The sequence below is a fragment of the Alligator mississippiensis genome, chromosome 16 (assembly GCF_030867095.1).
Source record: "Alligator mississippiensis isolate rAllMis1 chromosome 16, rAllMis1, whole genome shotgun sequence".
NCBI lineage: Eukaryota > Metazoa > Chordata > Crocodylia > Alligatoridae > Alligator > Alligator mississippiensis.
In genome coordinates this window covers 25,458,890-25,469,895 of record NC_081839.1, presented here as the reverse complement: position 1 = coordinate 25,469,895, position 11,006 = coordinate 25,458,890, and the positions used below count along the sequence as shown (strand labels likewise).

Sequence of the window (11,006 nt, the reverse complement as noted above, 5' to 3'; positions counted from 1 at the left end):
GCAACTTAGACTGATTCTACCTCAGGCTTTCTGAATGTCTGCACCTAGCCTAAAGCTATAGTACTACATGCTGTAAGGAACATCCAATACTTAATTCCATTACATTAGATGTGACTGGGAGTGGTATAGGACAAAGTGATTATCCTGATTTGGGCTTGGATTTATATAAAAATTCCATTTTTTTGTACCCGACTTTTCCAAACCAGGTTAGTTACATTTCAAAAAGATTGTGCAACACAGAAGATCTCAACCTGAATTCCATCAAAGCCTCCTACTGACATTACTGACTGTACCTGAGCCAGCAACACAGAGCTACAACCCAGGGTTTTGAGCAGAATCCAGCTTTACACAATTCAGCTAAATACTGGAAGGTAACAAACAGCAGGGTTTTTCTCTTTAAATAGAATACATTTACTGACAAAATCAAAGGCAAACTTCATATTAAAAAAAGAAAGAAAAAGAAACAACACAAGAGAAACAACATAAAGGAAACCTTTTTACAGATGTAGACGAAGAAGAGTATTAGCCCTTGGCAGGTTAGATGATCACACTTCAGTTCATGGTATGGTCAAATGCCTTCCCTGCCAGAATGAAATGTCCTGTATGGAACTGAAGAGAGATGGCGGGTATAATCTTGTAAGCAGGAGGGAAGTTAGATCTGTAAGGCTTTCTGCGTCTTTATTCTCTTTCTGCCCCATGTATCCTCTGGCTTCCTTCAGAAAAAGAATCCAGGGGATGTCAGAACTGGTCTAAAGTAGAAGTCAGATAACTTCCTGATCTGTAATGTGCAAAATCCAAACAACTTGTATATCAAGGTAAAAAAAAAAAAAAAAAGTCAGAGAAAGATAATGAACAAAACAAAGCAAAGAGGCCAGGCCAGCGAGCTTAAAAATGTCATCCGCAAGAATCTGAGAATGCAGTTCAAACAGTTGAAAGCTTGTTCTCCATCTTTAAAAGCAAACTGCAGTCTTCTCCGACTGAAAAAGGCTCTGTCGTCTTGTTGTGAGGAATGCAAGAAAGAAAACTCCCTGGGAGACTCTTCTTTCTATTCCATTGCTGGGTGCTCACACTTGCAATAAGACATACATATACTGATCCTCCCCCCATAATTACTAGCCATTTTACAACAGCAGTGCCCTTGATCAGGCACGCTTATGGGAAAGGACTCTCTATCCTGCTTTTGTGAAGACAATAAAAAGAAAACTTTTTCACTTCAACCGTGACAGCAGCTCAACAAGGAATATGGGTTAGGAAGCAGGGACAAGTCATTAAAAGCTATAAAATAAATAAATATATAGATTTTTTGTTAAGGATCTACTACAGGCTATGTCCCAAATAAAATCTGGTGGTCAAGCCACCAACTTTAAAATCACCTCTACAAAGTATAAACGCAACAACTGGACTCCAATAAGGATGTGCTTGGCCATGACCTTAGGGAATTACAAAATCTGGCTCCCCTTACAGCTGGCTTCACTGGTTAAGGAAGGCCATGGGTTATTTACCTAAGGTAACCCAGAACATACTGAAATGAGAGACTGGTGTTTGCATAAAGGGCAACTAGAAAGAGATGAGTAGAATAAAGTCTCCAGTAAGGTCACTGCTAGGGGGCTTGTTTTGCAAATCTGGACTGAAATGTTCAGGTTTTAAATACAGCATCTCACGTTATACTGGGATTTCTGCTGCATTCAAAAAATGCTGACTCCAGGCAAGCAACATTTGTTGCTTTTGGCACAGACAGGACTTCTCAAATTTCTACCTTGCAGGCCGAACAGTCTGTGATTGCACCTATGAAGTCCTGATTGGTGATGAACAGGAGAAAAATTGGATCAGAGGTGGTCTTGGAAAGCAATCCATTTGCACGCCAACATTCACTGCTGATCCTGGGTCTGCTTTGGAGATGGTGCTGTTGTCACTACAACAGTGGAGACCGCTTTCGTAGAACCAGACACTGTTCCTTGCTGAAGATGAGAGGCAGGGACTGTTTGAATTCTCACCTGTTTGAAATGAAAGAACACTTAACTCATTCCAGAGCAAAGTCTGATGTCATGATTCTCTATGAAACAGAAGCACTGCAACTGGGGACAGAGCCTTCGCTTGCTTCAAACCACAACCAAAGCTAAAAGGAGTAATGACCTTCACATGAGCACTTGATTCTCAAAATGCATGCAGTGAAGAGTCTGGCACCCACAAGATAATTGTATCCACAAACAGTCCAGGATGATGCCGTGAGGGTGGGGAGCAGCGTTCCCTCTAAGCTGCGTGGCACGCATGGCTGCGCAGGTGCGCCTGGCAGCACAGTATAAGTGTGCCTGCACACACTGTGCAGCTTAGAGGGAATGCTGGGGGCGAGCCAAACGAACTCCAAAGAAAAAGGCTCAACTGACATTTGAACAAAAACCTAAATCTGTTGCCTTCCCAGATTTTCTGGAATAAGGAATCTGGTAAGATACCATACATTTGCATAGGAGCATTAGGAAAGGCTCGCAAAGTATTCTACAGCATCAGACCCAATTCAGGGATGGGGGTATTTATGCATAAAGTTGATTTACCCCAGGATAGAGGGGGAGTTAGAAGTGCAGGTGTCTAGAAGGAGGTGCTACAGCAGTATAAGGTAAAAGAGGCAATCTCTTCAGCCCCTTCTGAGAACAAAGGAAGGCAGGCAGGCAGGCCTGCGTGCTGATTGTTTGCCTGCTAATATTATTCCTGCTTTTTTTCCCCCACTCATCGAGCAACTCAGTTCGTGAAGATTTAAAACAACTATCTGGACAGAACATACAACAGAAAGGAATGGGATGAGACGTCGGATATGCTAACTGCTGGCGCTACATACATGCATTCACAGAGTGGATACTATAAGTTTCCACAGAACCTCCCATATCAGGTGAGACACCCTCATGGAGATGCTACATCAGAAAAAAGCAGTTCATCTGTGTGCCCTTACCTGTGTGGCCTGGCCTTGTTGTTGCAGCTGTTGCAGTTGCTGTGCAGTTAGGAAGCTCACAGGTTTGTTCCCAGCAATCAGCTTGGTCCCAGCTGGCATTGTAGTCAGGATGATGTTCCTACCCAATCCACTAATGCTGAGAAAACAAAGCAGTTAAGAAATCAGTAGTGAGGCAATGGGTCAGGATCTCCCAAACTCAGCAACCCTCAGCCTAAAACTTGTATGGACAGGTATGTTAGGAAACTCTGATTTGGGCAGCCTTGCCTGCTAGTTAGACATATGAAGCGCACAAACAGTCCAGATCAGTTTCCCAAGGAGTGAGGGATATGGAGGGGTCTGGCATCAGAAATGGATTTGGGTTTAGCCCAAGTCAAAACAGGCTGAGGTCAGAAGCCATAGCTGGAGACAGAGTAAGACAAAGGTTAACTAGGATCAGGAGCCGAAAGCCAGAGCTGAAGGTCAAACCAGAATCAAGAGTGAGAACCAGAATCAGGCAAGGCCAAAGGTCTTATTAAAATCAGAAGCCAGAGTCAGAGTGAGGAGTCAGAACCAGAAGGATCAGCAAGGAAGTACATAAGTCTGGAACAAGAACTTTCACCTTTGCTAGGACAAGGATATTGCAGGCTGGGCCTACCTTTTAGGGCTGCAGTTTGCTGCCTGGAGTTTCAGGGGATTGGCTGCCCGAACTGCTTCACTCAGCCCAGCTGGGACCAGAGCTCAGCAACTCTGGGCTTGCTGCAAGTAGCACTAGTTCAGGGGATGACTTACCCTGATCTCCTAACTGGGACTGGCTGCCTGGGTCCAGGATTCTGATATGGCCTCATTACACGGTATTTATAAATACTGTGACACTGAAGTGTTGCTCAGAGCTTCTACTGAACCCAGGTTATTGTGCAAAATCAAGTGCATACAGTGATATAACTGTAACCTGTACTTAGCTAGTACATTAAGTGCTAGTTTAGTACAAATATTTTTCCCCATTTGATGGCACGGTCTGATACTGAGCGACTAGGTTATGTAAAAACTGACCATGTACTCCAGCCATAGAAACTGCATGTAGTCATGCAACTGTAACACTGGTGGCAGTCATGGTCATCCACCACAGCACCTCTCTAGGAAGGCTGCAAAAGCATGGATTGCTTACATGTCATCCTAGTGCACGCAAACTGCAATCCACCATGTGGAAATTTCTGTCTGGAGGTGTTAACTACAGCAACACTAGTAGGACCAATGGCCTATTACTAGAATGTTACTGAACATACATTGAAACAGCTACTTCTGCAGTAGTTTCTCAGCACAAACAAGGTGCGATTATGACTGGTATTACATATGTTATCAGACTAGCGCACTGAACAAGGGTCCTTTTCTAATCATGTAAGACAGACACGTGAACCTGATCCTCTATTGCCCCTCTTCAGATCACTTAGTGCAAGAGGCATTGCTCACTGGAAGCCATGCAGGTTTCTCCATTCTCCGTACAATACTCACTTGGCTCCGAGGTTGCCCTTGATGATGGGAGCAGTCACCACACTCTTGCCTTTCACTGGCTGGCTGATCACTGATAATGGCACTGTGATTCGAGCTGGCAGTTTACCCTAGGGAAAGCAGAAGCATATTCAGTTTTTTTGGTAGCAGTGGAAAGCTTGTTACATAGGCAACAAGCTTGACAATGCACAAGCACCACATTTGCTTATTTCTACACTCAGTTTTGCAACCAATGACAATTATTACATTTGCTGATAACATTTTTGTACCATTTCTGGCTCATTAAAATTTCACTCCCCCATCCGCCCCACATCACCAGCTCCTTCTTATAGCAGTATTTCTCAGGGAAGGATGGTTACTTAATTTTAACTCCCAAATTTCAAAGCATGTAAGTCTACAACTAGAAACAGGCCACTTATGTATCTTCCAAGATCTAATTTTAGGTTACGAAGACTGTGCATAAAACTTGAAAATTACAGTATTCATTTTACTAAACCCCCTGGTCATGCAGGCAACAAGAACTTCCCCATACAAGGAAATAACTGTTCAAGAGATTCTTATTTTGGAGCAAAAACACTGAACTGCAAGATACAGGAATTTGGAATTTTAGCCATTGCTACAGTGCTATCAATGAAACAAGCTTAAAAGAAGAAAAGACTTTGCCAGTGCTTTGGAGGTTACAGTGATCCTGCTAAAAACTATGGGTCGTATTTGCAGAGCCCCCTTTTCCCCTCTGTGCAGCCAAGCTGCGCCCCCTTCTCCTCATGAGGCTGGGTCATGCCCTCCTTTCCCCCCAAATATCTGGATCAGGGTCACATCCTGTTCCTCCCCTCTCCCTGCCCACTGCACAGGGACAAGTTGGGGCTGGGCCATGCCCCTTTCCCCACCGCCTCCCACAAGCCAAGTCATGCCCCCTTTCCCCTTGTGGGGCCAAGCCATGCCCCCTCCCCCACAGGCCCAGTTGAGGCCAGGTCACAAACTTCTTTAACATAAGAAAAAAACTCTTTACAAGTCGAGTGCTGAGGGTTTGGAACAGGTTCCCCCCAGAGGTGGTACTGTCATCCACCCTGGCAATCTTCAAAAAGAATCCTGGTGCCCATTTTGCTGGGGTCACATGACCCCAGCAGTCTATCCTGCCCCAGTGCAGGGGGGCTGGACTCGATGATCTGTAAGGTCCCTTCCAGCCCCTAACAACTATGAAACCCTCCCCCATGAGGGGATCAAGCCATGCCCCACTGCCCTCTGCAGGGCCAGGCCATGCTCCCTTCCCTTGCAAGGCTGAGTTGTGGCTGGGCTGCCCCACTGCTACCCTCTGAATGGCTGGATGGAACCCCCCAACCAAACAAAGCTCAATTAACTTACTGCCTGGGATGTGGATACCACTGTGGTGCTCACTGGCACCTGCCTCACAGCGGAGGCCCCTGTTCCAATGGTTATGGGAGTGCCAGCTGTTCCAGAAGCCACAGCAACTGCTTTTGATACTGTGGCGCTCATAGTTGGTAAAGAGACTGCTGAGGTGTGAACTGTGCCAGGCACGCTTACTGTGGAAGAAGGGGGCTTGGCATGAGTGGCTACAGTTATGGTCTGCCCAGGTTTGGGTGGCATAACCCCTAGCCCCTGCACAATTCGTATGGTGGCAGCTGGCTTTGCCTCAGTGGATGCTGCTGTGGTAATAGCTTTGCCCTTCTGATCTGCCACAGTCATGCCCAGAGCTGGCATCAGTCTGAAAGCCGAGCTTGTTGACTCTGCAGTCTTTAAGTCAGGAGTTACTTTAACCACTGTGCTGCCAGCTGGGCTGGGAGAAGCTGAACTGGCTGGACTAGTCTTAGCTGGGGTATCAGCAGACTGCACAGCATTGGATGTCACATGCAAAGTTGCAGAGATGCCCTTCCCGGTAGCACTGGTTCCAGTAGCAGCTGTGAAGAGATCCTGAGTCAGTTTGACTGTAGTGACTTGGGACTTGGCAAGAGTAGCCATCATGTCTGGAGTGATACGGAGCACAGTCTGTCCTTTGGCATCGGTGGTGATGGAGGAGGGAGGCAGGCGCAGCACATCCTTGCCCTGGATCCGAAAGTTAGTAGCTGTGAGTGGGATGCCACTTCCAGCCTGGGTCTTCATGCCTAGTTGCCCTGTAATAGCCACCTGAAAAGCAAAGTGCCATAATTATATCAAACCAGCAAATGCCCCAAAACAGCCAGAATGCAAAAAAAATGTTGTCTTTCAGCAGATGGTGTTCTTCTCTCTTCCCCTCAGAACTGGATCAATGCTCCAACAAGATGCTAGAGCGTGATGTGATGCTGGAAAAGGTTTTGACAACTCACTCATTAGATGGCCCTTCCCACCACAAGAGAGACAGATGGTTGGAGCCAGTCTCCTTGCAACTGAGTTGAGGGGAGAGAACAGCCAACATTCTGGGCTTGTGAATCAAAGGATCACAATTTCCATGGGGTGCCTGCACATTCCATACCAACTAATCTTACTTGTAAACATGCCCAATTGCGTTGCAAATGAGGCACTGACATTTGCAAATGGCACCCAACTATGGCAAGCCATAAACTGCCTGAATTTGTGTGGGCAATAAACTCAAACAGTAAGGAACTCAATGCATCTTGCACTAGCTGTTCACATCTGGATACCCCGGCCCTTTGCCAGACCACAATAAACAGGAAATAGATAGCTTACAGAGACCACTTCTCTACCATGCACTTCTCACCTGCTTGATGATGTTCTGGCCAGCTATATTCTGGATGACCGTGGTGGTAGAGGAGGAGCTTGGTGCAGAGCTGCCAGGAGAGCTGGTTACTGGCTTTACTGTGGGACTGGGTGCTGCAGAGAGGCTTGTCACAGTGATGCCCGTCTGTCCCGTCACAGAAGCTCCTGGTCGCTGCACCTGCACTGAGCTGGTTTGGGCTTTCACTGGTAGGGTCATAACAGCCTAATGTGAAGATAAAAGAGACATGTTCACAGGTAAGGTACTTGACTCCATCACACCTTTATTCTGCTTGATCCCACATTGCCCAGGTCGACTGGAACTTTCAACCTGATCCAATCTATGCACCTCTCCTATCTCCAAATCCTTATCTGATACTCTCTTCTTCACAGTTTTGAAACACCCCAGTCTACCTACAAATCTGTACTGCAGAAATCCATACTGCCAAGTGTACAAGACTAAAATGTTGGTACCCACATAGACAGTATTAGCTGTTCTCCCATTCTAACTTTCCTGCTGCCTCTTACTTTTCCTCAGATCTCCAGCCACCTTTAAGGTTCCCCAAATCAAACTATCTTTCCTCTTGAAACACTCTTATCTTCAGACAACTCTACAATCTCCCCTTTTACCTCCACCCTATTATTTCTTCCTCCTTACTGTAAAGCAGAGGGGCTCAATCTTCTGGCCCTGTAGGCCAGATGAGGGGTGCAGGGCCAGTCTGCATACCAACTCAACCTCATGCGCTTGATTTGGCTGTGGTATGACCGTGGGCTCAGCCCCACTGCATGCCAGCCCACATCATCTGGCTTGCAGGACACCCAAGAGGTCTAGAAATTTGGCAGCAAGGGAATGGCAATTAACACCGCCACTGCTCCCTCACTGCCAAATATTCAGACCCCTGGGGAGGCAAACAGACCAGATAACATAACTTTGTGAGTCAGAACTGGTCTGTGGGCCAGAATTTGAGCACCACTGTTATTAAGGACATGCATCCTTTGCCCAGGTTCTGCTGCTGGTATCAGTCACTTTGTGACTTCACAACTTTGTAATTATCTGTATTGCTGTGGTGCCCAAAGACACCTAGGGATCAGGGTCCTATTGCACTATATAAGTGTCACAAGAGGAACCTTCCTGGTTCCCAAAACCTCACCTATCACTGGCTTTTGTAATTACCCTCCCTCTGGCTTCCCCACCTCTCGCCTCTGCAATTTCCAGCCAGAACAAACCTCACCACCTTCCTAGCAAGTCACTCTGATCGTGTCAACACTCTAGCTTGAGTCCCTTCACAAGCTTACCTCTTAATGCCTTAAACCTTGTCCCTCTTTTTCCTCCTCCATTTTCTGATTTTCTTTTTCACTCCTTGTCTACCAAACAGCCTCCTCCTCAAACTGCCTTCACTAAGGCCATCTTTCACACAATTCTTAAAACCTATTCTTTCAGGAATTGTCTTCCTACTCCCAATGACCCCTCTACTCAGCTTCCTTTCCTAGCCATCATTTGCTTGGTCTTACATAGCAGGTTCTTTGGACTTTTTCCAATGATTGAGTTCTGTTTACACTCTAGGAATCAAATAAATGAAGGATAAAAATACTGAGCACCTGTGCAGAGCTCATTTGTTCCACTCCAGATGCAACTGTCTATGAGAAGTGGGCACTTGATGCCTGTAACTCCTAATGCTACAGGATCCATCATAATGAAAGGCACTAGACTTGGCCCATGCTTCCCACATCACCACTCTCACCTGCGGCAGTACTTTGGTTTGAGTGGCTGTAGCTGGAACACGGATCTGAGGCACTGATGCAGGTTGTTGTTGCTGTGTTACCACAGGGGCTTGCTGAGATGCAGGTGGGAGGCTGGACTGTGCAGTCACTACACGGACCTGTGGAAGCCCTGAGGAAGCAGTATGGCTTACCACCCGGGTAGGGGGTGGCGGCTGCGGCCCAGCTTGTGTCTGTGCGCTCTGAGCTGTGGAAAGAAGCGTTCCGAGCTGCGGCATGGCAGGGGATGACACTAAGAGAACGCTATGGATAAATGGAAAGTCACTAGATTAATGCAGAAAGGAGATGAGAGAAACCAACAGTGCTCATGTGGTAATAAACTTGATATTTGTTGACAGAGGAAAAGTAAAAGAAGAAATGTTACCTTTGGTTGGGTTTAGCTGGCTCTGGTCCAACACTAGGCACATTCTTGCTAACCACAGAAACTGGTGGGGGTGAAATGGGTGTTGCTGGCAATGCTGGTGTGGTGGGAGTCAAAGGAGTCACGGGGGTTGGTGGCATGCTGGAGTCACTGAGGCTCAGCTGGCCTGGCTCTGAAGTGCTGCTGGGGAGTGCTTTCACAGAGCTCTCTTTACTACTAGATTTCTGCAACAGAATCATAATTAGGGTGGGCTTCCTTGTGGAAAACTGCCCAGGTCACCTGCTGTTCATGGGAAACCTTAAACTGGAGCACCACATTCTACAGACACGAATGAACCCACAGAGCTGGACCCTGAAATAAGAGGTGACGATCCTCTTTTCTACCATTATGGCACAGGGGACTTTGAGAAGTTTCGCTATTGCTGTTCTGAGGGGACTGCACTTTAACAGTGGTGGATGTATACAGAGTTCATGTCTCCCATGCAACCCAATCCTCCCACCTCTTAACAGCTATGGAAGAGAAAAGTTGCAGACGTTTCCTCTGTCAGCTCTAAATCAATAATGGTGGATGCCAGGCAGGTACAGAAAACAGGATAGATCTCCCTGTTCTCCCTCTGTAACAGCCATGCCTGCCACTGACAGAGACAAGGTACTGGGGTAGATGGACCATTGGTCTGACTCAGTAGAGCAATTCTTATGTTCCTGCTATTTGGCTAATTCACTAGTTGAAGATGTCACTTAAAATTTTTTTAATTAATTTCATGTCAATAAATGAATTCTGGACCAAGAGTTGTGGAGAGCCAAGTCTCCTATTTATCCACGGGCCTATAGCACGGGCAACAGAAAGGCATGTAACACACACACATGCGCGCACACACGAGCCTCAACCATGAGCTGTGGAGGTCGATACCCAAGGCAGGGAGTGTAGTTCAGTTTCCATGGCCTTTCAGTTGAGACCACCGACAGGGCTGACAATTAATGCCAGTCATGGTGGAGATTTTGTTTCCAGAGGAAACATCCATGTTCTTGGGACTATGAATCACCAATTCATTCTGTATACATGAATGTTAGGTCCAGTTGACGGCAGTTATTCTGTACCACTAGGGACAGGAGCTATATTTGACCCAATAACTCTGTATCCCAGTCCCAATTCCCCAAATCATTCTATCCCTAAACAAGACAACTTACTGTCTTGGCTGCAGGTTTAGGTTTCTGCTGAAGGGCTTTCTTGGCCTTTGCTGCAGCAGCCTGAGCTTGGTGAATCCGCTCTGTAAACAAGAACAATCAATTACAATCCCTGAACAGAGACTGAAACGGACGGAGCAGAGCCACAGCACCATTCATTCATCACTGTACCTTCATTTTGAGACACTATAATCAGAAACTGTCAGTAACAAATCAACTTCATAATATAACAAACTAAAAGACCTGGTAGCCTGTCCAGAAACAAGGAAGACCATTAGTAAGAAATATGCATGAAATGCACTAACAATCGAATATTCAATCATCACAGTTATGCATACATGTCTGGACACACATTTCTTGTGCATGGAACATAATTTTTCTGACTAAATAGTCTAGTCTTTCACTTTGCTATATTATTCCATAGATCAATTTAACTGTGGATGAAATTGTTTCATCAGGATCAGAAAGTGACTAAAGAGGGAAAGAAGACTGACTATCAGTTACTTCATCCACAAGCAGCTTGCAAAATGAAAATTAAATGAGTTTT

General features: G+C 46.0%; 1 protein-coding gene across 3 annotated transcripts in view; it reads right to left on the bottom strand.

Moving 5' to 3' along the window:
* Nucleotides 1-387: 387 nt before the first annotated feature.
* NFRKB (nuclear factor related to kappaB binding protein) overlaps nucleotides 388-11,006 on the bottom strand; it is a 31,184-nt gene continuing 20,565 nt past the window's right edge. For all 3 annotated transcript variants that reach the window (XM_006277858.4, XM_014600884.3, XM_019490141.2), the window contains 8 exons: nucleotides 10,463-10,542; nucleotides 9,279-9,499; nucleotides 8,878-9,157; nucleotides 7,140-7,361; nucleotides 5,789-6,568; nucleotides 4,430-4,536; nucleotides 2,942-3,077; nucleotides 388-1,994 (listed from right to left, as the gene is read on the bottom strand). In XM_006277858.4, the coding sequence (XP_006277920.1) occupies nucleotides 1,869-1,994; nucleotides 2,942-3,077; nucleotides 4,430-4,536; nucleotides 5,789-6,568; nucleotides 7,140-7,361; nucleotides 8,878-9,157; nucleotides 9,279-9,499; nucleotides 10,463-10,542 (1,952 nt within the window). In that variant the 3' untranslated portion in view covers nucleotides 388-1,868. The remainder of the gene's footprint in view (nucleotides 1,995-2,941; nucleotides 3,078-4,429; nucleotides 4,537-5,788; nucleotides 6,569-7,139; nucleotides 7,362-8,877; nucleotides 9,158-9,278; nucleotides 9,500-10,462; nucleotides 10,543-11,006) is intronic.